Source organism: Lepisosteus oculatus, chromosome 17 (genome assembly GCF_040954835.1).
Source record: "Lepisosteus oculatus isolate fLepOcu1 chromosome 17, fLepOcu1.hap2, whole genome shotgun sequence".
NCBI classification, from domain to species: Eukaryota; Metazoa; Chordata; class Actinopteri; order Semionotiformes; family Lepisosteidae; genus Lepisosteus; species Lepisosteus oculatus.
The window spans coordinates 15,941,898-15,969,060 of record NC_090712.1 but is presented as its reverse complement, the minus strand read 5'-3'; the positions used below and the strand labels follow the sequence as shown (position 1 = coordinate 15,969,060).

The 27,163-nt window shown below is 38.6% G+C and overlaps 1 protein-coding gene across 1 annotated transcript; it reads left to right on the top strand.

Moving 5' to 3' along the window:
* The first annotated feature begins 2,905 nt into the window (after window positions 1-2,905).
* On the top strand, window positions 2,906-18,779 carry LOC102694635 (fibulin-7). Its single transcript, XM_015362705.2, has 8 exons — window positions 2,906-3,341; window positions 5,778-5,940; window positions 9,011-9,181; window positions 14,673-14,798; window positions 15,425-15,562; window positions 16,069-16,206; window positions 16,756-16,894; window positions 17,512-18,779. Exons 1-8 carry the CDS (start codon window positions 3,267-3,269, stop codon window positions 17,882-17,884), a joined length of 1,323 nt encoding a protein of 440 aa, XP_015218191.1. The 5' UTR covers window positions 2,906-3,266; the 3' UTR covers window positions 17,885-18,779.
* The last annotated feature ends 8,384 nt before the right edge of the window (window positions 18,780-27,163 follow it).

Here is a 27,163-nt window from a genome sequence, read left to right as displayed (position 1 = left end):
ACAAGATAATCAAGTGGCTTTCTTCCAGAATGCTTTTTGATTGTATCAGTGCTGGAAGGGGCTTTCAGATGGATATGCTATTAAACTTCTTTAACTGTACCAGGCTCCCATATCAGATGTTCTGAAAAACATCTAAAGTATGTATTGAAAAATACTGCTGCTGAATAAACAGCGGTGAGTATTTCTAATATACAGAAACAGACGCTTCCATTGGGCAACTGACTAAGAATGCATAAGGAATTCATCCAGATGTTGCAAGTGTCCATTCAATTCAGTATTACACAAACGTTAAACTGCAGTATCCATGTAGACATGTAAGGTTGACAGGTCTGTTTAATATAATACACTCAAGCAAAAACTTTGTGTTTCAATATACACCTCAAACTGCACACATGTGCAGGCTGTTACAGATAGAACTAGATATGCTCTAGGTCTGGATAGGAGAAAAACTGCTGCTAAAACAAAGTTTTTGCTTTAATACTGTAGATCTATATGCCAGATGGAGGAAAATAAAACAAGTGGCATGCTGTGTAAGACTCAACAGCAACAGGCTTAGCCTTACAGCTGGTCTGATCATTACACAATGTGGCACGAGTTGGCAAATCCCATCACAAGCACTGTCTTAACTTTTTCAAGGTTGTACTCATCACATATTTCACTAGGTTGGTTCAGTGATAACCAAGCCTCATACATAGTGATAACCCGGAGGGCCATTACAGGACAGCTACATGAGCATCTGTGATGAGAGACAAGGTCAGGGGTACAACAGCAGCGTTCCTCTCAGGATCTGAACCCGTACCCTCAGGCATGGGCAAACCTAAGCACTAGTGCACTCTGTTGCTTAAAGAGCAACTCCTGCAAATATTCTGCAACAGAAAATATAACATGCATCCATGTGTGGTTTCTTATTATTAAAAATAATATTAAAACAAAACATCTTGACTTTGGAACTGAAACTTGCTGTGTGTTTCTCTTTCTACTTTTCAATAATACTTGTAGCTTCACAGATGGCATGCAGATGCAGTAAACTCTCTCAGTGTCTTGGAAGTAATGTCTCCATTGTAAAATTCACAGTGAAGACTAATGAATATACAGGAGTCCCTGAAGATACAAAAGTTTCCTTTTCTAATAAGCACGATAAAAAAGTTTCCTTTTCTAATTCAAAATGATTCAAAACGGAATCATCATTACTGTGATGAACTGGCAAAGTCAATCATCGTGTCAAATGTGTCTTTTTTAGCAGCATCTAAGGCAGGACATCTACTTTTTTCGCTTCCAAAGATATACACTTCCACGAAGGAGCTGAAACATTGAGTGCGTTACCATATATCTTTGCAAAATGAAATAATTTGGAATTTCTAGACAGTATTGTAATGCATACGGCCGACATTACAGGTTGTGCGAGCCGGCTTACCAGCGCAGTGACGTCACCGCCCTTCCCTGTGAGTAGCAGGTTCCGCAGCCGCCGGGCTGAGGGGAGATTTCCCTTTAGCTCAGCTGGCTGGTTCCCAGTTGAGTAATGCCGGAGGCCCGGGTTCGAGTCCCCAGTGGTGGGAGGGCTGACCTGAGGCGGCAGCAGCAAGGACGTTACAATATATTCTTACATTGAAAAGAGAGCCATCTTGAAACTTTTACATCCTGTGTATTAAACAAAACTATTACTATCTGTAATGATGGTAATGCAACTGGTGCCTCTCTAGTTTAATCAAGACTGGTATCTGAGAAAGGAGGAAATCCCTAGTTCTGAAACTAATATTCTGTTCAGTCATCAGTACAGTGAGATTTGGGTACAGTAGTGCTTTCTGAATTATTGAAGGTAAGGGTGCGTAAAATGTAATTATTGTAAGTATTTCAGCATTTCAAGTAGTGATGGAAACTTCTATTAAAAGGCCGCAGGAGCTAATGAACTTCTTACCCAGCAATAACACTTGTTCAGAACCCAGTCTGAGCCTTGATATGAGTGCAGACATCATCGCCTGAGGTCTGGGACATTAACGCAGAGTGACAGGGATCCCTCAAGAGGCAGTGCTTATTGCCAAGCAACACCAGGTTAGTGTGTGATCTACAGTACCTGCTGCCTGGGAGCTTGTGGTGGTCTCAGGAAGAGCAGAGTCCCTCTTTCTCTCAGAGTCCACACTGCTTGAGGCATTGCAGGCCTTCTAGAACATGAGAGCTGATTCTCAGAGTGCGCGTCTCGGAGAAGTGCACAGTGCTCATCCCACTTGACTAGGGAGGATGTAAAAGAACCAGAACCCACGATTCCAATTTTATGTGAATCAGAAAAGAATGTGTAGTAGGATTTTACCCTGCAGTCTCGTAGAAAGTCTCCCCAATTACTCAGTTAGAGCACGATCTTCAGAAATTTGCTGAAAGTTCTCCGTTTTATTGAGTGCGATGATTTCTAAACTCAGACTGTCTTTGCTCCAAGACAAACACGAAGCAGGTCTTGGAAACTATATAAAGGAAATTGGGAACAATTACAAAGCAATCAGCTACACACAATTTAGTTCTATTTTCTTGCATTTTTTATCAACATGTACAGTAGCATTCACAGGAAATTGCTTATAGTTGTGCATCAAGCAGTAGAGGGTTTTAAAATAGAATTGTTTTGGGAAACAGCGTAAGATTAAATCTTAACATCTGTATTTAATTAAAAAAAATAGCCCGGATACAATTAATTAATATGAATTAAAAACAAACTTCATGTTAACAGAGGATAGGCTTTTTCTTTTTCTAATGTCTTCTGAGTGAATGGACTCCCTAAAATATCTCATAACAATCTCGTAGGAATAACGTGTAATCCAATGATTGTTCTAGAAAGAAGGCAATAATGTTCACATACGGTTAGGAATGGGGAATTTGAGTTTTCCTACCCCACGAATCCACACATGGTAGCTCTTCTGTCTGATGGAGGCGACCTAAGACGTAAAGAAAAAAACTTTCGGAATTTAGCGCAGTGTTGGGGTGTTAGTGGGAGGGATTACATCAATCGTTCATGGGAGTCTGAGAACATTAGGTAGCAGCCTTAGCTTTTCCCTGGCTCCTGGAGCGTAAAGAACACGGCACAGCATCACAACTGCTAGTTCACATACACAGAGCATCAGTGCTTGTACTTGAAACTTGTAAGCCGCAAAACGTCTTCTTTTTGCTGAGGAGGAATGCAGTTCAACACAGCTTTCTACACAATAAACAGTTAATGTATTACCTTGCCTTGAGTTTCTCGAGTGTGAAATATTCGTTAAAAAAACTTCTTCGGACTTGCAAGCATGACTGCGGGTGTCCGCTACAGCTGTTTATTGCTCCTGTGTTTAACAGCGCTTGATCAGTCTCACACAGCTCAGGTTAGTACTTCCATCTTTCATTCGCTGCACAGTACAATGCGATTGTCACTAGCATTTTTTAAAGCCAACCCAGTCTAAACCAGATTGCATTTATAAATCCGAGGTTTTCTACGAAGTTTTTTTTTTGCTACTGCGTGTTTCAGATTTTTTCTGTCACGCATTCATTGAGATATTCTAAGAAAAAAATAATTAAATGTCATACTGCAGTTTTCCTTTTCATAATGACTGATTATTGTTGTTCTTTTATACACTACGTTCTTGTAAAAGTTTATATATATATAAACTATGTGAAATACCCTGAATATTGTGTTAATCCATAAAGATTAAGACAGAACTCCTTTCACATCACCAACCGCAGTTCTAGAAAACAAAGTAAAATGAATTCCAAATTCTATATTTTGTTTGCTGGATAATACTTATTTTGTTTTTATTTTCTACTGCCATTGCAGCTATGGATTTAGAAGAAAAAAGGCAATAATCTCTTTTATATGAAATGAAGTTGTGAAGGGATTTTGGATACAATTAAACTTCCCCAAGCCAGGGGATTTCTTTCAGATGTTTACATTTAGAATGCAAGTCTTCTGGAACACGAGTTTTGCAAATCAAGCTGGAACTGGGCTTGGACAGGTTTTGTGAAAGAGTGTGTTCACAATTGTGCAAGGTGGGCTTCTCTGCATTCTTGCTAGGGAGACATTGAATGAATTAATTTAGACACTGAACTAAATTCAAACACATTGTAACTTGACAAACCATGCAGTGCAAAACCAAAAAAATGGGAAATACCTCGATATATACTGTAAGCTTCATCAGCAAATTCCTTGCATTGATATAGCACATTTCATTATAAAGGATTCCAAAGTGCTTTTGAATTCACTCAATCCATTGCTTACACATTGTGCAATATAAACCTTCTCTTATATTAATAGTATAGTAATATTATTCTAGAAATTTACCTCTTTTAAAACGTCCGTAGGACGTTTACAGAAGACTAAATCTTTCTATACATGTGCTCATACACAGCCACAGTATTGGGACAGTAGGATCATATAATGGGAGCAGACTGCTGGAAGATAAATAGTACAAATGGCTTTTTTGCCTGTCTGTTGTGTGTCATCAGAATAATCTTACTTGTATATTTCTTTGCTGTTTCTCTCTTTATTTGTCAAGGGCAATACAAATGCTGTATTATATATGAAGCTCTTTCATGTGGCATCAATCCTGCTTGTTTACCATCATTTTCTGGGGGGGATTGTTTCCACTTCTGAGCCTCCCAGTGAGACAAAGAGATTGTTAGTGCTCAGCTTTCCTTGAGACATTAGTGTTTTACTTTGTTTCAAATGGGTAGTAGCTATTGTAGTTTGTCAGTACGCCATTGAAAGTTTATGTGCAGAAGACAGCATGAATACTTTCTAGCTGAAAGACACCTTATATATGCCATGTAAATTTAAAGTGCTGTGTGGATTAAAGGTGAAGCATTTTTCCTCAAATTAAAATTCTGTGGACTTCAAGAAACTTTTTAGTGGACTCATTTAATCTTCAATTGAGAATTCAAATGAAGTAGAATTTTATTTTGCATCTTGTATATGACTTCACTTGTCATGCTTTGACATGGAAAATAAATGACTTATAAGGAGTCTAATTCATAGGGAACGGGCAAGTATTGATTTTTCACGTCCTGTGTCTTCTTGTCAATGTGGACTAGAGAACGACCACCTAAGCCATTTCAAGGCTACAGAGTTATTTGAATTGCTTTTACAGAATTTCAAATAGTACTTTTTCATTTTCAGTGTTTTTTTTGTTTTGAAATCAACCTGATTTCAAAGGCTGAGCTTAATACAAAGGCGTACTTTTCAGTATTCTTTTGGTCTGAGCTACTTAATGTCATCCAAAATATACAGGACAAGCATTTGAACTGTGGTCCAGCAGCATCTGTTGAACAGCTTTAATCCATCTGCTATCCTGTCTGTCTTTATTAAAGAGCAGACTCATCTCACTTACATGTGTTTCAGAACAGCATCAGTAAGGACAGAGATACAGTATGTGCGCAGTGAACCACAAGGTATCATAGCCGTGTAATGCTCTCCCTTGTCTATTAAACCAATTGACGTAAATTGCAACAACCAACAACCAACAACAATAAAATGAAATCATTAACTATTCATGTCCTTCCTGTTTCTAAATATTTGGGAAGCCTATTATGTACCCGTGCAATATAGTAATTTACAGTAAATAAGGGTTAGAATTGGATACATTACGACTGTTTTGCATCTTCACAGAATGCGTATGAGGGTAAATATGTTTGACAAATTTGTGAAACAGTGCAGCATATGTTTGCTTTTTCGTAATTTATTTAGGGAAGTAGAACAGAAGGATGACTTAATACCTAAAAACGTTTTAGGGTTGTTAAAAAAAATCTTCTGTGTTGTTTTTGGACAGAACTGCATAGACAAGCATCATATTGTGACTGTGATCCGTCAGATGGAAAAGTTTCTGAAAGGGCAGGAAACGCGGTTTGCTGAAGGGCTCCGCATTATGAAATCCAAACTGGCAGCTCTGCAGAACACTGTGTCCAAGTTCCCTCCAGCAGACCAACATACAGGTAAATACACTGAACAGAGGAATGCATATTGCCAAGAAAGCCTGGCCAGCCAGCAGCCTTGATTCTGCTAGATGGCATTATAGTACTATGCTCCAGGGAAAAGCCTTAAATGTTTAGCAGATTTGTAAGTCTCGGCTTGAACTTTACAATGTATGATGTGATCAGATTGGTTGTCCCAATTGTCTTTGGATGCTGAACTACTTGGTGCACATGTTGGCCTTTAAAAATGCCTAAAATAAAAGTTATCATCAAGTTAACCTAACAATGATGTATAGAGCCTCATTTTACACTGATATTCCAACTTGCCTTACAAGTAAGTGCTATACTGTCTTGATATAATGACATATTCAGCCCAATGTCTCTGAGTATTTGCCTTTCATATGCAAGAAGCTGCAACTGTCCAGACCAAACCGGTCCACTTTTACTGTGCTGTCTCCCAGATGTTTCAGTACAAATTCCTGAGCTAGTCTGTGTCAGGTGATCATGAGAAAAGGTGGGAGCACACGACAGCATGTGTCCTGCTACTTGCAGCTGATGGCTGACATTACTTGAATTAAAGAATGTGGCCTGTGGCTCGTTGTGCATCTGTTGTGTTCCACGCTGTGACGATGGTTGTAGTTCATGTGGGCACCTGTTGTTCTGAGACGTTTGCAGCCTCCTGTCTGACTCCCACTGCTCTGTTTGTTGCTAACACAAAGAGTCCTTTCTGTTGGCTCTGAGCGCCCAGGACACCCACTAGCGGTTGGTTTCTCTAGAGCTCTCTTTGTATTTTAGGCTATTTTATCACCATTAAAGAGCAGAGTTTATGGTCATATGCTGTATTGTGATGTGATAAATTAGAGAAAAATACTGATGGACAATAAATCATATCTTTCATATCTCCAAACCAGTCATGATGGACTCTATGACCCCATGAAACAGCAACTTAATCTGGGGAGCATTTACTGTACATGCATCATGCTACTCGCGTGTATGAAGCTTACTGAGTTACAGTAGTCTGTTTTGTAACAAAACAGAGTAAAAGAAGTACAATAGTTGACTCTGTTTTTATTATTTGATTTGGAGTTTACGAAAAAGATAGTTCACATTAGGTTATGTAAATATAACACTAAACACGCAAACACATCGACATCCCACAGTGAGTGCAAGCTGGGAAGACTTCAGTTCAATGTCTGAATCAAAAGGCGCTACTCAAGGAAAACTCATTTCAGAAAGAAGATGTGCATATAATCTTATGAGATTATTTATAAAACAAAAAAAAAAGAATTGCCAGTTTATCCAAGTGCTAGCAAGAACAGTCCTCAATTCGATTGCTGCTGCTGTGAAGAATAGTGCAGTGACTTCCTCAATCTGTCTGTGCAGAGGCCGACCTGCAGCCCAGGTGTGCGGGAGATTAGTAGGGACAGTGCTGAATTTCTGAGCTTGCAGGCCCTCATACTGTATCTTTGATTTTAAAAACAGGACACAACGTGTCCTTTTTGTGTTAAAACACAAAGTTTTAACATACAGATTCTCAAAATACTGTATGTTATCACACCCCTGATCAAAAATCATAAAGTCGGTCCGTTCTTTCAACCTTTCAAGTATAGAATGAGAGAGAAGTAAAATTAGTCAAATTAACAATACATGAAGAATGACACACTTTTTAAAGTTTGCCTCAAAATATCTAGGTCTGATTTTTAATTTGTGTTGTTGATGATTTCTCTTCTAAAAAAATCTGGCATGTCATGCACACGCAGGGGGTGTGTGCACCCCAGGTTTAGAAGCCCCATGCTACTGGTTTACACTTATCTACTGTACACTCTTCTGCCACCTATGCTAAAGAAAACAAGAATCAGTGTGATTTCCAATGGAGAGAAATACAAACATAGATTCTTCCAGTTAGGGTATCTGAAATCATTTTTTGGTGCAACACAAGTACTGGAGTGGCACTTTAAAGTAGGTACAATATTAACTGTGTTTGTAATAAACCAAATAAATTCTTCATCTGTTTGTACACATACTGTAAGTGTGTGCACACATTACAAGTTTTGAATATGCACCTTACCTTAGAGTAAGGTCTAATAATAAGGTCTTATAAATCCTAATTAACTATTTTAATCAATATTGAATATGTTATATTTAAAAACAGAACTTTAATTAATCAAAGTAATTGACATTTCCATGAATAAAATTTGGAATTTTATGTCATTTTTTTGTATTATGGTATTTAGTTCGACCTTGAAGTAGTTCAGGTAGGGAGCTGCGTCAGCATGCGCTGGCTGCAAAGGAACAGGTAATGGATTTATTCACACAACGTTTCAGCCTTTCTCTTCTTTTCAGCAGGGAACAAAACCCGTTACCTGTTCCTTTAGTTCTACCAATTAAAAACAATTTTCCACTTATGAACTACTGAAAATTTAAGGTGCTCATATACATGAAGATGATGGATTTCTTTCTTCCACTCTTATGAATTATTACACACATTATTTAATTGAAATAACTACCACCTGCAACTATTGATTTGACCAGAATCAGAAAAAGATTGACATTTTAAGAAATTTAAGACAACTTAACGGAAAATATTTTTTCAGTTTTGGCAGTAGAAAATCAGACACATATTAAGCCTATTAGTGCAATCACCTGTGACAACATATATATATATATATTTCTAGATTAACGTTTGGCTGAAGAACACAGTTTTATCATTTTCCTGAGGACCAAATGTTTCATTCAGTCAGTGAAAATGCATAGATGAACAAATGACATAAAACGTACAGGTATAACAGAACATTATAGAAGAAAACCCTGTGAATAAGATAACATGTTACGTTTTTATATTCATTAGCAGAATATTTCCTTGAGTGGTCAAGACCAGCTAATGTCCCCTGTTGAAGGTTTCCAACCACTACAGTATAAGCTTGGTTAGAAACAATAAGGTATTGCTAAGTAAGTTAAGAAATAAGACATGCTATCTTCTATTAAATAATATATTGAATAACATATAATATTCAATTAAAGGGGTTCGGTTAGGTCATTAACAATGAAATTCTACAGGACAAGCAGAAATTTTCTGTTTTATTCCCTGCAGTCACATGCCCGACACTGGAGGCTCCACAGCATGGCAGGAAGTTTGGATCGAAGCACTTCCTGGGTCATGAAGTTCATTTCACCTGCAATTCTGGGTATCACCTGGTGGGACCTGGTACCAGAGTGTGTCAAGAAAATGGAAGCTGGAGTGGAGTTAACACTGTATGCAAAGGTACCAAGATCTAATTCAGTCTTCACTGTTCGTAATAACAGGGTGAGAAAGAGAAAACTCACATTTCCATTAAATATGATTGAAAGTTTCTTTCTTACTTTTTCAACTTGACTAAGAGAACATAAACTTCAACACCTTGAATTGTTTTGTCTCTGAAGGCAAACCAGATTGCAGTCAGGCAGTTGCCGAGAACACAGAATTTTGTTACAATTACTGGATTAGACGTATTGCAGATCTTTAAATGTCAGTGAAGATAGTTATTCCAACACACTTTAAAATGGTGTCTTTGAGATTGGCATATCTCACCAGATGAAACTGTCTCGTTCTTTCAGACGCACTGTAAAGTCTGCATTATTATTGTGCAGTATTGGGAAAAATCCTGCTTCGCTATTCATTGTGACCTTCAGAAATGCCCTGAATGCCTGGATGAATAAAAGAACTCCATCTGTGAAATAGCTGTGGGATTGTCAGTAGGGCTTTTAAAACAGCACAGGGGGGCACACGGACAGATAAGGAAATAAAGAGGCCTTTCTTTGGCTCTCCGTAACAGAGCTGCAGTGAATGAAGCTCTCGTTAAAGTGGCATTACATTCCTGCATATAAAAACACCTGTACTGCATTCCTTGCTAAGAACAGATTATCTTCCTGTCTTGTATCTATCTGTGTCTAGAGTGACACCTGAGTATACTCACATTTCACGGCATTCATGTGATTGAAGATGTATGTCTTTATGGCAAGTTCAAGTAGGCATGGGTTAATTCCGTGTACATTTCACTAAATAGGTTCATGGTCTAATAGTCTAGAAATATGCAAAGCATGCTATTGATGGCTTTCTTGCCTGAGTTGCTGGCAAAGACTGAGAAATTCCTAGTGGTATGGTGTGCTCTCAATAGCATTCCCATGAAATAAAAAAATACTGAGCTTGGTACAGTATTATGTCTGTTCAGGTTCTCAAACTGAAACACATGCAACCAGTCTAAATTTGGAGCACCGCTTAAAGACCCCATTGAAACCAAAGAAAAATATAAACAAGAAGACTGTATTTAAAAATATCCAGGAAGGTGAAGTAGCCCTTGATTGTGCTCTGTACACTCCTGAAGTATGTGCTGCTTCTAAAACTAAATAAACACAGTAGGATAAGGAATGAAGAAATCAACTGCACGGCATTTTTACAGCAACATTTTGTATTGCTAATACATATTATACAATGTGCTGTGAAATGCCTTTTCTGAACAATTTGCATTACTGTATGTGTACTAATATATTCAATAATAATCAAATGCATAACTTTCTGTTGTGGTTGTATATACAGTAAAGCAATATTAATGTGATTTTTCTATCACTGCATGAGCAACACTAATAACAGTTACTGTGATAGTGTAAACTGTGATAGTTTTAGCTGCAGTATGTTACAAGTCCTCAACTTCAGTACAACATATTGCACTGTGTGGAATGTGTAGTCATTTACTGCAAAGCTTTAGTGAAACATAATATAATGCAAAAATGGATAAAAGAAAAATGAACATCTGCTTAAATTTGTGCAATGAGCTGTTTGGCTAACAGATTGCAGCCAGGGAATGACACATCTGAATTCTAAATTTGAGCTACATGAAGAATTAACTTCGCTAGAGGTAAATTTGAGTGGCTACCCCAAAGCTGTCTTTGGAGACCCACCAGATTTATTATGAGTGTCAAAAAATGTTTCCTCTGAAATCATGTTTATATAAGAACAAAAAATGTTTCCTCTGAAATCATGTTTATATAAGAACCAATGCGCAACGCTGTCCTTGTAAGAGCAGAGCCATGTATAATTGGGATGCACTGAAAAAATATTCATGCCCTGGCAAGGGTAATGAACATGACTCATTTGTTACCAAAACACTTAATTTGATTTACTTTCCTTGCAAATCGGATGCAGTGTGTTCATTAAAAACTGCTAGAAGAATAATTTATTTGCTTTTAGTCAGTCAGAAGGACCTGTTACACACTGAATGCTGACCTAACAGACAATGGAACCCTTTATCAAACTTTGTACAGAGAGAGAGACAGTGATATTCATATGTCATGAATCTGGAGACCTTCTGAAAGGTTTTGAAAACCTCACAAATGTCTCCTTCTCTTCAATAGTAATTCATGCTTCAAAAGGAAAGACACAAAGACCTGCAAACATAGTTCTTCCAATTTCACAAGTGGAATTTGAAGCCAATGTGAAGTTATTAAAAAGCTTTACAGTACACTAGTAAAATCTCACTTAAAATATTGTGTTCAGTTTTGGTCACCATATACCCAAAATGTGTATTATGAAGAGAATTATAGAGATAATTCAAAAAAGAGCAACCGGAATGATTCCTGGTCTCAGAAGACTGTCAAATACAGACCGAGAGTGTAGCTAAATCTCTAAATCTCTTCAGTATTTTGAACTTGGAACGAAAGGGGAATTCATTTAGATTGGAGAACAGGAAAGGCTTCTGCATACAAAGAGTAGTGGGGCATCTGGAACAAGACACTGTTCCTGGGAAAAATGGCTGGCTGAAATTATACTTTGACTTTGGTGCTAAATTACCAAATGAACAAGATGGGCTGAATCACAGCCATAATAGTGCAGATCCTTATGAAGTGTCATTAAAAATGAAACCAGGAGGTCACCATGTCTCTTCCGTTTGAATGTGAGAGGTGAGTGGGGGATTCCTGCTCCTACATTGTATACTGTGGTATTGAATATGTAGTTTGCAGTGGTAGACCCATGTGTATCAAGTGTCACTATGCTTAACAAAAAGTCAAGATACTCTTCAGCTTTTTGCTTATTATTATGCTATTATGCATTTACATTCTTTGTATTTAGTTATTTGTTTTGTGTAAAAAAAAACCTATTGTGTGATTTATTTATATCAAAGGAAAGGAAAGAGTCCACAACAACAACAAAAAAAGTGGTAAAGAAAACATTCTTTAAGATTAAGATTTGTTTTAAGATCACTTTATTGGCCATATACAATTTCTTGTATTATGAGTTTGTCTTTTTGCATACCCCAGCTTGCTCTCCATGATTGTTGCACAACACCGTATGTTAGAGGAGAGTGGGTCTTTCCCTGGGGTGCACACACTCCCTGGGGGAGTGACACATGCCAGATTTTTCTAGAAGGTAAATAATTAAAAACACAAATTAAGCACAGTCACATATGTACAACTACAGCACTTTGTGACATCAGACCTAGGTATTTTAAGGTAAACTTAAAAAAAATGTTCAAAAAGATTATTGGTTTATATCCTCTGATGCGTAATTAAAGGCCACAACAGACTGACGAATGTGCCAGTTCAGACAGCAGTAGGCAGTGATCAACTTCTAAAACTATTATCAACAGAAAATACAGTTTAAGCCACAAAAGGCTACAGAACAGCTACTGCTGGTCGTTTTTTGCAGTATAGTTGCCGTATACTTGCTGGGACCCTGGGTTCAGATCTTGGGGTGCTATCTGCGTGGAGTTCGCATGTTCTGCCGTGTTTTCAAGGGTTTCAAGGGTTTCCTCCAGGTGCTCTACACTCCCAAGACCCTAATTGGCCCTGGTGTGAGTGTGAGTGTGTGCCCTGCAATGGACTGGTGTCCCATTCAGTGTGTATCCTGCCTCGCTCCTGTTGTGTGCCAGGATAGGGTCTGGCTTCCTTGCAAGCCTGTATTGGATGAAGTAGTTAGAGAAAGGATGGATGATACAGAAGACAACAGTGAGAAAACTGAGCAGAACCGACAGAAAGGCATCACATACTAGAGACACTGGTGAATTGTACTTTGATCACCCTTTCAGATGCTCCTCAGAAACATACCTTTTCACTTAAGTAATGAAGCTGATGTCAGTTTCAGCCATGTGAAAAACCTATTTTACTCAGCTAAAGGCTAAAAAGTCACAGCTGGATTTAGCCTTTCACTGCAACTCATCAGGACTTGAAAGTCACCAGTCTCCATCAGCAACTGTGTTACTGTGTAACTCTGTAATTTATCCTGGCAAGTATGTCGTGTCGCCCATTATGTGATGAATTTTTAAAAAACGACTGAATGTGTATAGATTTGTTTTGGAGTATTGACACTCAAAGGTTTAATAAACTCATGTGCAGAAATAAAGTACTCAAAGATGAATGACTACACACCGCCTGCATGTTAGACACACTTGTTTTTACATACTTCGGATATGTTACAAATTTAACTTTCAAAGCACATAGGCTTCCCCACTTCCTAATTAAGAACATCTGGGATGGTTCTCATTAGCTAATACAGCTGCTAACTTCAAAAATCGGGATTGTGTTTTCACAGCTTTGGACAAAGTAGAACAACATTGCAATGCAGTAGAACCACAAAAAATTAAAAAGGCTACAAGGCCATAAGTAGACCACAATGCCATGTGCCATACCCACAATGTCCTAAGATCATTTATTTATCTGGGCGCAATCTGCTTCATACTGCAACAAAATACTTCAAACCCTCAGAGTGTTTTTGTATTCAGGCTTAGTTGTTTTTTGCCCTGCTGTGACCAATTTAAAAAAATGCAAAAGCACAGTTTGTTATTGCCTCATCTCACTTCTGTCCCCAAAAAAGAAAAATCTACTAGGTAGATGTATAGAGCTGGGATAAGGGGGACTTGGATTTGTCAGCTGTGGTTTCTCTATGTCCAGAGTTTTTGCAAACTACGTTAAAAAATAAAAACACAAAGTAACCCTGTTGCTCTGGACCCCATTTAATACTTTTTTAAGAGTTGAAAATACATTTATTTTGTTAAGAAGAGGTCACTCATATATTGGAGGAAGCATCTATGAGAATCAATTTGCCTGGTTCCAAATAGCTGTTAGAGAGTGATATTGAGTGTTATCCTAATTTACTGAATAGGAGTCCCCAAGGCTGCTACTGACAGAGCTGTTTAAAAAATAGGTTCTGAGTTAAACAAAATCCCTCTTTGCTATGTATACTAGCAGAATTATGTCTGAATGTTACCAAGGTGTTGCCCCCATTAATGGTCTAACCACAAAGTCCTAACCACATGATTCCAGAGAAAATGACAGCTGTCAGTGCACCAAGTTTGTGTCTGTTTCTGTGGTGATTTTTATCCCTGTTTGGGCTCTTTAGCCAGGGGTAGGCCTCTGTGTGGCTTATCCAAAAGGCTTCTTTCTCATTTCTATCAAATAATGAAGTGTTGTTTCCGTCCTTTAATAACCATTACTCACTCTTCGTCATTTCTTTGCACACGTTTCCATTCTCCCAATGTGCATTCTCCAAGCCAAAAACAACACCCTTAAAATATTAAACACACATTCACCTCAGAGCTACAGCTCCTCTGTGATCGCAAAACATAAAGAACGTGTCACACCTGACAGAGATTCAAAACAGTTCCCTCACAATTCGCTTTTTTTAGATTTAGCAGGGATACAGACCCACATACTGTATCAGCCTGTTTCTATGTCGGTCAACTTCAATTAAAGAGAAACCCAGCTGAACCCATTTCCCTCTTTAGACATCAGTGAATGTTCCAGTAACCCATGCCAGAATGGAGGAAGCTGTGTGGAAGGTGTCAACCAGTACAAGTGCGTCTGTCCTCAGAACTGGAGTGGCTCTCACTGCCAACATCAGACTCAGACAGGTCTGTAGAACTCTTCTGCTCCCAGTCCAGTGGGGCCACAATCCAGGACTTTCAAGGTCTCCTTACATTATCTAGTCAAGTCCAAAGCTTCAAGTGGTGCAATAAAGTCTTATTGGAATCCCTTTAGCCCTTCGCAACAAATCATAAGCCGATGTTAATTATCTAACGGTGGAGACCGAGAAATCTTGTGCGGGAATGCAGCCCTTGCTGACCAGGAAAAGGAAGCCTTGCTTTAGAAAGAAACTGTGCTAAATCCTTTCCAGGACCTCATTCATCAAACAGCGCTGTTTCTAGGCCATTATTATTAGTGATAGCATAAACTTACTAAAATCTCTACACAAATGCTCAGAAAATTGCACCTGTGTGTGTAATTGCATATATTTACCTTCTTCAATAAATATTTGCATACCAGATGAACAGCTATTTATGTGCTTACTGTAAAAGGGCAGAGTATAAGCATGTAAAATTCTAAATATAGACCTGAGCATGAGGTCATTATGTATTTCCACACCTGTTGAAGCCAAATGTACATTATAATACTATTGAGAGTAGGACAGCAGTATATCATATTTGTCATCTACTGTAGAGTGGAGGTTGGAGAGTAAAGCTGCATCTGTTGTGTTCAGCACCCCCAGAATGGAGCGTGATGAATGACCCGGCCTTCAGCCGAAAGCCCCGCTGTGCCAAGGTGGACAGGACACAGCAGTGCAGTTGTGACGCCGGATTTCACATGAGCGGCACCTCGGACAACAGCATCTGCCAAGGTAGGCCACATAAAGGCCTTTCTGGCCTGGCAGCAAAATGCCAATGTGCACATTAGCCAAGCTACCTTGTTTTCAGACTTTCGGTTCCCAGTAATGCCAGAATGAATGCATGAGACAACATGCAAACAGCTTCTGCAGGAAAAGAAGAGCCAGCTCAGGGCAGGCAGAAAGCTGCAGTCATCCTTGTAAGATGTAAAATAAAATACTGTGTAAAGGAAAAAATACAACAGCTCCCTAGCCAGGTAAAATGTGCATCCAAGTGCAGCAAAGGAAAATGGAAAAACTGTATGCTTCCCCTTTCCTATTTCCATGTTTTGCCAGGGATGTTAAGCTCCCTGACTTTCAATAAACCATTTAACACACTGCCTCCTGGGCCCCAAGCAGGCATGCAGATGAAGACTCAGCTCCTGGGCTGAATATGGAAGACTTTTTCCTTTGACTAAACCCCTGGCGTCAGGCCCTGATTTTAGCCATATGTTGCATTATGAAACTCTGTTTGCATGCAGATGTGAACGAGTGCGAGGTGTACAAGCTAGACAGAGCTGCCAGACTCTGCGTGCACGCCTGTGTCAACATCCCCGGCTCGTACCGCTGCTCCTGCCCCTCTGGATACAAATTGCTTGGCGATGGCCGAAGCTGCGAGGGTAAGTCGCCAAAGCCGTGATCCCCACTCAGTGCCCTGTGGTCTCCCCTGCAGCTTGACAGAAGCCTCATTCATGGCCAGGAGCCTTGTGCTTGGGGAGACACACGATGATTTATTTGCCGAGGGACTCATGAGGTCACATGAGCTGGGGCTCCAGTTGTAAATCACAAAGAAGTGAAAGGAAAGCTTTGGGCTTATTACTGTCTGTCTGTCAGAAAAGCACAGCCATGTCATAAATGTGCTCTGGCCATTTAACAGCAGAGCGGCGGTTTGGTCAAATTCAGTCTATTAACTCCTCTAACCTGGTCGGTTCTCACTAACTCTGGCTTCCAGGAGGTGTTTGGAGCAAATGACCTCACAGTTTGCAGGCTGGGGGAATGTCAAAGATCTCACATCTTTTGGGAACAGCTGTGCGCTGGTGCAACGGGGAAATGTGTCTATAAACTGAGTGTATTCAAGAGATTTCCCGAAAAGCTGCCTCTCTCATCTCATGACGAAACTGGGACTCGTGTCTGCATCTTGCCCTGTCTTGAAAACTCCTGTTTTGCAGACATCGACGAGTGCCTCACCTCTCAGCACAACTGCACCAGGGGCACAACTTGCATTAATACAGGAGGGGGCTTCCACTGTGTGAGCCCAGAGTGCCCCAAGTCCCATGGCAACGTCAGCTATGTGAAGACATCGTCATTGTAAGAGCACCACTCTCACACTAGTATTATAATACACCGGTAATTGGTAGCACCAACAAAATGTCTTTCAAAGGCTTTTGATCCAGTGTATGTGACCATATGACCCTACAATCCCTGGAACACGTTCAGTTAGGATGGAATCCTGAATTCATCTTTCAAAACACTAACGTATGCATTAAGTGCTAAATTGCATATTGTTAACTACCATGCACATTGTGATTCTACAAATGTTCTTAAACAAAAAAAAATCCAGCAATAACAGTCACCAAACTTCTTTGTTCATTAAATTATTAATTATTTCATTATTATAAATTTAAATGCACATTGAAAACAGCATTTATCTTCTGTTAGTGCCTAACATCAATATGGTTTTGCTGTTTCTTTATGATTAAATGTTCGCTGCAGTTTGCTCTGCTCATTCTGAACAACATTCAGACATAACAAAGTGCAAATTTCTTTATAATTTATAATTGATAAAAATCTACTAAAGTCAAAGGTTTGAAACTAACCTTACAAATGGCTATAATTTATCTTTTCCACGTTTCCAGCAGTTCAGAAAAATGCTTTGCGCTTGTGAGGAAAATGTCATTATTTCATCACTTTTTCTCATTCGACAGCCAGTGTGAGCGAAACCCGTGCCCAATGGACAGCAGGCTGTGCCACCTGGCACCTAAGACTGTTTCCTTCCACTACCTCTCCCTGCCTTCCAACCTGAAGACGCCGGTCACTCTGTTTCGCATGGCCACGGCGGCGGCCCCTGGCCGGCCCGGCCCGGACAGCCTGCGCTTTGGCATCGTGGGAGGAAACAGCAAAGGGCACTTTGTGATGCAGCGCTCAGACCGGCAAACTGGAGAACTGATCCTTGTGCAAGCCCTGGAGGGCATGCAGGACATAGAGGTGGAGGTGGACATGTCCGAATACCTGGAGCGCACCTTCCAGGCTAAACACGTGGCAAAGGTCACTGTGTTCGTTTCCCCCTATGAATTCTGAAGGAACTGAGGACACGGCCTCTGCCTTTTTATTGCAATTGAAAGCATGGACTCTTAAGGACTCTATTGCATTATTTCATGCCACCCCAATTCCTGAAATGCCACAGGCAAAACACACTTAGTAATAGACTTAGCAATAAGCTAAGTGACCAGCCTGAGATCAATTTAGCTACCACTAATTCCAAAATATATATATATAAAATAGGGCTGGAAGTGAGAAATAAAAAAAAAATTATTGTACTTTTGTTGTCAGTAGCATTTAAAGAACATTTGGTGTGATTTGTACTTAGTTAGGGGGTAACGAGAATGAATGTAATATCAACAGAGTATGAATTTGTAGAATTACACACCTCACCCTTTGAGTAGTTCAGGTCTGAGGCCAAAACAATTTCTGTGGCTTGAAGTCTCTTTCCTGATTGTGCACTGCTGTGTGTAAATCAGTGGAACATTGGAATAGATTTGATTCACTGATAGACTATTCCCTTATCACATATTTGTTGGAAATAATCTTAACAAAAAATAATGAATGGAAATTTCAGACAGATAATTACCAGTAGTGTTTATTCATCTCTGTTATATGTAGCAAGTCTGTTTTTTTTTAATTTATGTAAGCTAGCGTCTCTTGTAGTTTTATATGACCACAACATGTGAAATCTATCCAGATTTAAGCAAATCTCAGAATTTTTATGAGCAGTTGATTACACAGTAAATCAGCTTGGACACATTTCATCTCTTATTTATGTTATGTCATAACTACAGTAATCGGACATAGCTTCCAGTATTTAACAGATATTTAACTTCATCCCACTGCCTGTAATATGGTACTGCATTACAACCAGCCTTTGTATTGCACAAACTGTAATGTTTTAAAAGAAATAAAGTTCGATATAATTGTTTATCTTGTAGTCTATACTTCTGTGTTCACCCACCCGTGTTGGTGTCCACCCATTCCAATAAAAGTGTTTTCCACAGTGCTTACCACAGCTGCATGTCAATGCCAGTGTGCAGTGCTGCAGCTGATCACAGCGCTATTTTTCACATGGCTAAAAGCCGAAATTCCTCTTTCACTTTTGGGATTCCCAATTTTATAAGTAATACCCGCTGTAATATCTTGGAACACAGAAAATACATATATATATTTTTTTACAGATTTATTTGGCTGATACTTTTATTGAAAGCAACTTACCCTGGCACTCATTTATGCAGCAGGTAACTTTATTGGAGCTATTCAGGAGCAGTCCTTCGCTCGATGGTACTACAGCCACAGCCTGCCTGGGGATGTAAACCCTGAGCCTTCCCATGATACATCAGAACCCTTAACCCTTAACCGCTGCTCCAGTTCTTATCAGATATGTGTTTAGCTCATACCTTTGGAGTTGCAGCAGAACTTGCATCCATGTTAGCAAAGGATATCCAGATAGTATTAATTCTTTAATCTAATCTTATAACAATTTATTGACTACTTGAGGCTGCAGACTCCAGACTGCAGTTCTGCTCTACAAACAGTAACCAGTACCTTTTACATGATGAACAGCTCAGAAGGAAAACCATTTCCACCTTTCAAAAATGGCACTGATTTCATTTTCAAATAAAATAATATTTCCAGTAACACCAATTACGTCTTAACAGTAGTTTATTGTGTTTTTGTCTGTTCAACTTTCATAGTGTTTTTAAGAGAAAAGCCTCTATCTGCTATTAATTTGTTAAAGGTTAAATAACACAAGGTTTCCTTTTCTAACAAGAGATCGACTGAAGAACCTGCCAGACAGCAGTCTGCACTAGAAATAACTATGCCAAAAGTATTTAATATTGACTGAAACAATAAGCATCAGGAAATGAAAATATACTTCAATGTGTTTTTCAATTATGTATTTGTAGAAACAAAGAGTAATGTCAACCATATGTGTCTAGTCTGTTTTCCACTATCTTGGGCTTTAAATCTCAATAAAAGGGTTGGAAAGAACCACACGCTGTTTAGGAAGGAAGATGCACATTCTTGGGTCTTATAAGTAGCTCTGAAATGAGACAGCACTGGAAGAGCAGACAGATTTCATGAGCTGCTTTATGTTTTTATCATTGCATCTATGTCCATATTGTTTTTGATTGACAAACAACAATACTGCAATACTTGTATTTTTGTTTGGCTGCAAAGAATACCTTTCAAACATGAACTTGAGAAAATGTTCTCACCAGCAATTAGTAGTAGGTCTGCTACAATACTCACCCCCTTTTCAATGACGTCCCATTCTGTTGAATTAAAATTATGTTAAAAAGTGAATATTTTTAACCAAAGTCTGAATTCTCAAAGTGAACACATTTATGGGTTAAAGAAGTTAAATGTCAGCAAAAACTACAAAAATGAAAAAATGTTATTTGCACAAAATGGGAGATCATTGGAAGGAGGCAGAGTACTTTTGCAAGACATGGTACTTAAGTTTCAGGTACAGTAAATAATGAACAAAACAAACTCTCCCCTCCGTTTAGTTCCTTTGGCAAAGCACTTAAGTTTAGAGTGTTGTACCGACAAGAAATACCTGGAAAATATCAACTCGGAAAAACAATTCAGACACTCAATAGGTAGACTTTTGGATATAGGAAACCCTGCTGGACATCATGAAGGAAAACTAAAAGTTTCTGCCCTGTAAAGCATACAATACAATCTTAGTAACTTAGGAAACAGTGAAAACTGGACATAACATACAATTTACATGAATTGATGAACCAAATGAAAAGGCAGAAACTGGCTAAATTAAAACATAAAAGGTTAAAAAACTCTTAATTTGTGATAATGTATATTTTACTGCTATAAAATCATTATCAGTCATTGTCTGTATTACATAGTCTACAGAATGACTGCATGCCCAAAGATTTCTTTCAGTCCAGCAGCAGATGTAGAGTATTTGGGATTCTAGCTGTTTTGAGCGGTGCTAGTTTTGCATATACTTTCTTGACATACTGCTTCTCCTGAAACATGGATTCAGGAGACAATGTGTTTTCATGAATTTGCCTTCACTAGTCTTATCATGTGACACATACCATAGCACTTATCATGAATTCACCACACCACTATGCTATTCTAGACCACACTTTTACAATCCCTGGAGTGAGTTTCATTTTTACACAAAATAGAATTCTGTGATTTACATTATTTCTACTATTCTGCAATTATTTCAAGTACTCGACATCACATAGAGCTTCTTTTTCAAAAACTGTATTCTACAAATTGAATACTCCTAAAAGAAAAAATCCCACTCACAATTCTTCCTATTTCTTGAAACAACGTGGGTAATGCTTGGCCTTTCAATCACATTTTTATATTGCATCCTAGAAAAAAAAAACTTTTTATATTTAAAGAAATGTAATGCAAGGCTGAAAAAAACTACAGATTAGCAATGGAAAAAAGCCATAAACCTGTATCAGTCACATGATATTTAAGGTTCGAATATGACAGAGTGAACTGCACAAAAGAAGCAGAAGAAAAATACAAGAACGGTATAAAAAAATCTGTTCCTTTACCCCCCAATGCAACAACATAAAGGACAAATGTAACAGTTAACCATATTTCAACTATAAAACACAAAGTAGGCACTGTAAAATGAATCGGATGTATTCATAATGAATTGTGGAATTGAATTTCTTAATAGCTGTATCCATTCATCCATCCATTTTCTAACCACTTAATCCTATTCAGGGGTACCGCGGAGCTGGAGCCTATCTGAACAAGTAAGGACGCAAGGCAGCATATACCCTGAGTGGAACGCCAGTCCATCGTAGGGCAGATACAGACCCAAACATTATGACACTCACACCAGGGCCAATTTTCCAAGACGCTACTCAGCCTACCAGTATGTCTTTGGGCTGTGGAAGGAAACAGGAGGTCATTGGATATACGAGAAGGACAAATAGCTTTGACAACTACATTTCTCTTTCTACCAGTTAATAATTTTGAAAAATGTCCAATAAGCTGATGATCTGAAGAAGAATGGAGACTATTTCTAGATGGAAATATGTGCTGGCTTTCAGGAGAAATGAGTGCTGTGTCGTGGAATTTTTGTAATACCAACTATTCGGATCAGAAATGCAAAACCTCTGTAGGAGTAACTGACAAATGCATCATTTTCACAATTAAAAATACAAACACCTCATTAGGTTTAGAAAGGATTTTTTTCATTTAATGTCTGGCAACCAAATTATAATGGACGTGTAAAATGAAAAACAAAAGAAAAAGAGGAGTAAAGTCAACAGACATCATGCCACCCAACACATCTCTTCGAGTGTGAAGGGCTCACATTCTCTCAACAGTAGCTATTTCCCAGAAAAAAGGCTGCATTTAAGTCTTTAATAATTGATTCAATGCATGCCCAGACATTAATCTGCCAAACAGATTTTTCTGATTATCTGAGGAAAGAACATATCTATAAAGGAAGTTTTGCATAAAAATAAAATCTCAGGGTCGTTCAGTTTAATAGTGCAACTGCACGTGAATGTTATTCGCAGTCAATGAAGGATACCATTGTAAGGGTCATTTGTTATCTCTGGGTTATGTTCTGGGGGCTATCCTGTAGGGAGAGCACATGTCATGAGCACTGATATAAACAACTAAGCATGTTTTAGTAACACCAGGTTTTGCCTCAACCTCTGAAAGCAAATACAAACCCACATATGCAAACCATTTTCTACCAAGCACTAGCAGGTTTTTATGACCAAAAAGCAAATAATTAATCATTTTACTTCAAAATTTATAAAAGTTGGATCTGTTTCAGACATTTAAAACAATTGCTTCATTGCAGTTCTGTCAGAAACCTCTAGGGCAATTTATGATCTCATACAAAATTACATGTGGGGTTCCTTACAATTTTATCAAACGTTACCTTTAAACTAGCCAAAATGAATACACTTGTGAAACAAAGGAGCCTTAAATTTTAAGGGGAGGCAGTTTTCAGCCAAAATGTGGTAAGAATTTATATAACTACGGAGATCCTAGTAATCAGACTTCATTGGTTCTGAACAGCATCACACAGAAAACAAAAAACATTGTTGAGTAAGAATAGAAGAATAATTTCTCTAGTAACAAATACACGAAAGCCCCATGGACCAAAACTAAAAATCATGATCCCTAAAATGAAAATGGCCCTGCGGTATTATGTTTGAACAGAGAGCGTGTAGGACTGTCACAAACTATCAGTGCTTAATGCAGAAACACGTTCCAGAAGCCACAGTACAATTCTGAACACAAGCTAAAAACATTTTTCCAGCAGTGCAATGATCTCTGCTGTCACTGAGAGCTCTCCACAGCCCGGTCTTCCACTGAGCACAGCACTGCATGAACCTTGAGTTCTGAGGGACTGAGAACTTGAACCCAAACTGATTTGTTTTTGTCCGGAAGGGGGAAAACCCCATATTCTTTTTATGATGATACAGTATTCTAAAACCATGAAAATGGTTGCAAACTAGAGGAGGTCATTCAGACTGTCTTGCTCTTTTGAAAGTTTAGGAACTAACTGATTCTAAAATGTCATACAACGATTTGTTGAAGGAATCCAGAGTTTGTGCCTCAACCTCCCAGCAGGGAAGCCTGTGCCAAAAAATGTCATTTCCATTTGTTTACTCTAAAGGGTTGGCTAATCCTCCTAATTATAATCTGCAAATTTGACCAGTTTTCTAGCTTTACCAGAATCTAGATCAAAATCTAGAAAAGAAGAGCAGTGGTCCTTATACAGATCCCTGTGGTACTCCACTCGTGGTCTCCTGAATTGCCTTTTTAGATATTTTTGATTTTATAAATTTGGGTAAAATCTATTCTTCTCCCTTTTCTAGGCTGAACGGTTTAAAAAAAAATTATCACATATTCAGATAATACACTGTTTCCACTGCATGTTTGCTAACCTCAATCCACGTTCAGACATTACCCTGGATTACTATGGATTTCAATTTGAGAATTAACTTTTTATAAAGCACCCTAGCAAAAGGTTCTGGAAGTCTGAATGTATCTTGTCAAATATTTTATTGTTAACAGCTGACTTTGTTATTTGTTCAAATATCTTTACTTTCTTAACCCATGTGAACTGTTTCTTAAAACGTTGTAAGTATTCTTGTAGCTCAGATCTATTGTGTATCAATAACAGATGTAAGACTACCGATTGGACTTCTACAGGATGCGAAGAGAATGATACGTTGTTAGCACCACTTTTATCAGCTCACCGGCAATTGATCACATTTTAAGATCTATTTAGTCCAAAATAAGGGCAAGAACGTGGAAGACACACGTAAGTTTTGTACACTGTTGTTTGACAAACAGTAAGTTAGAAGTCAGGTATCTCTGAAATTTAGGAGAAAATTAAAGTTAATTAACTGAGCAAAATAATGAAAGGGATCCAGTAGCACTGGTAATTCACAGCTCAACTGAAACACAAGCCATTAGATACAGGAGATCCCAGGCCTGGGGCTGAGGAACTCTCCTAGTTAGTGGTTTAGGAAGAACATCCCTCATTTTCTGAAGTATGACTGCAATATCAGGCTCCAGAAATTCATTACTATTAAGATGTAGACTCTCACTGTCAGTTATGCTAAAATACCCCCAACGTTGTTGGTCATTCAAAATATAGGACATGTTATTGATCTCTTCTATTGTGAAATCCCATATGCAATGTTCATGCAAAGAATATTTTTTTGTATTAATAATCCTCTTATTTCAAAATTACTCCAGCTTTTAGAGTGCTTCTGATGTAGCTAGTCCTAAAAAATGCTGATTGTTATTTGTTGCTTGCATTGCAATATTCTGTTCTGCCTCTGAAATTTGAATGTCCTTTTTTCAGCTGTGCCTGTAGGTTGGTACTGTATACACCATTTCCATGTTTGAATCTTGGTTCTACTAAGCTTTCTGAAGAGCACTGTCTTCCCTCAGTTTTTTAATTTCTCCACTTTGCAATGCTTTCCTAGATTTGGACTTCAGGAACAAATTTTGGGCCTTTCAATATTTTCCTAGGCAAATGCATTTCTGAAGTGTTGACATGTCTTTGTCTCCTATTGGTTCTGAACTCTGCTCCCAGTTCGCTGCTTATAAAATCTCTCCAATTTTCCTTTCTTATTATACCAGGTTAGTCAACCAAGTACAAATGTTCATCTACATCGACAACACCGATACTCAAATATTTGGATTCATGCAACAGAACTTGCTGACTTGCTCAAGAATAACAAATCCAGCTTCCCCAAAAAGATTTGATTTGATTGTACATCTTCATGTCAGAAAGAACATTACTACTAGACCCATTACTACTAGTCACTGGGGCATTCATGCCATAAGGATACCACTTATAATTTCATAAACTGTTTCTTGAGCAACATTTGAATTTTGTATTAATACGTTCGTATGCATCCTTCCATCATTAAGGAGGATCCTTCACAGTGATAAACAAGACTCACAGGGTTTTATTTTTTTTAAAACCCTAACAGTGTGAGAGAGGGGTTAAGGAGGTCTCTATAAAGGTTCTACTGATCACCCTTGGAACTCATCCATTATCTTGACAGCTCTCCACAATGAAGGCAATCCTTGTTCTTCTTATGGGCATCAACCAGCATTCACAGACTTGCCAGGACCTTTTTGTGATCTTCACAGGTTCACAAGAAGGTGTCACAATTCCTAATATTTAGTTGTAGTTAATGGCTGAAATCTTTTAAATGCAAGCAGTATGGGGTGCCTTCTCTTTACCTAACCATTGTCAGCCCAAGATCACAGCAGCTCTGTGCACAAAATAGACCCACTGTGCCAAAGAATATGTCGGCCAGAAGCTCATTTGTTCAGATTAATTTTTCCATTGTTTGCAGCCGATGTCCAGTGACCATCTCAGAAATATCTCTGGGTAGAGGGTGGGATATTCACAGCAGGTGTTTCACCCTCGTCTAGCATATCATCATGTCTCAGTGTTGTCCTTTCCAGGACTTTTTCTGGAAGCACAAAAAATACTTTTATTTCATTTTTGAAGTACTTTTAGCAGGTGTTTCTACACAACTAATAAAGCTGGTTATTCATTAAATGGTGGTGTAGAGTGATAATATCAAACTACAGTGTATTAAACTAATTTTTAAAGAAAACTGAATACTGCGAGTGGAAATCAGAGAATTGGTCCCATGCTTCCCCCTAGTGGTAAATAATATATTAACACATGACAATACTACAGGTGTTGCTCTACCTTACAACATACAAAGCAATCTACAGGTAACTTCCAAAATAAAGGAAACACTTGAGTAGATACAAGCATATTTGAAACAGGTGCTTTCACACAGGTGCCATCCCATCATGCTGAGGGTCATGTATAAAAATGCTAGGCAGGCCCAGGTGCCCATTATTTTGGCTGACATGGCGAGAGGAAGAGATCTCAGTGACTTTGAGAGAGGGGTGATTGCTGGGGCACATTTGGCAGGAGTTTCAGTGAGGAAACTGCTCAATGTGCTGAAGTTTCATGAGAAGGAGTGGCTGGGGTGATGTCGGCACGGAAATCTGAGGGAAAGGTGTCATCAACTAAGGGCAACAGTGGAGGAAAGTGGATACTCCTCAACCATGATGTCCGTGCATCGGTTCGAGATGCAAAATGGACAAGCAGCTCTGAATCAGCTGACTGCAAATGCCAGTCGAAGCAGGCAGCAGGCAGTTCATCGAGTCTGTCAAGGTACTTCACAGAGACCGATACTACGAAAAGGCTGCGGTGCATAAACCCTTTAGTACAGCTAAAAATAGATGTTTGCAAGTAAAGTGGTGCAAAAAACACGGGCAGTGGTCGACTGAGTGGTGGAAGAAAGTTATATGGATAGATGAGTCATCCTTCACCCTGTTTGCAACAAGCAGATGAGTACATGTGTGGCCAGTAGAAGCCTCCAGGCTCGACTGCTTGTTGCCTAGGGTGACGTGTTCTGGAGGGTTAAGGTGATGGGTGCATTTTCCTGGCATGGTTTGGGTTGACTCATCCCCTTAGAGGGCAAGGTAAATCTCGCTCTACAGTACAAAGTTCATCAAAGCGGGCTGAATTCATACATCAGAGAATTCATATGAGTCCATGTATCTTTGGCCTGCATCTTGGTTTTTTTTTGCACCATCAGTGGCATCACTGGACAATAAAATAATGTTCGGCATGTATTCCAAATATTTAGACCCATCATTATCACAATATTCCAATTAAATTTTCCATTCTTAAATTTAAATATTTGAATTCTGTCCTCCTTTATTTACGTCCAAATAATTTTCTTTCTTAAAACCAGGAAACAAACTAGTTCCAAATACCTGAAA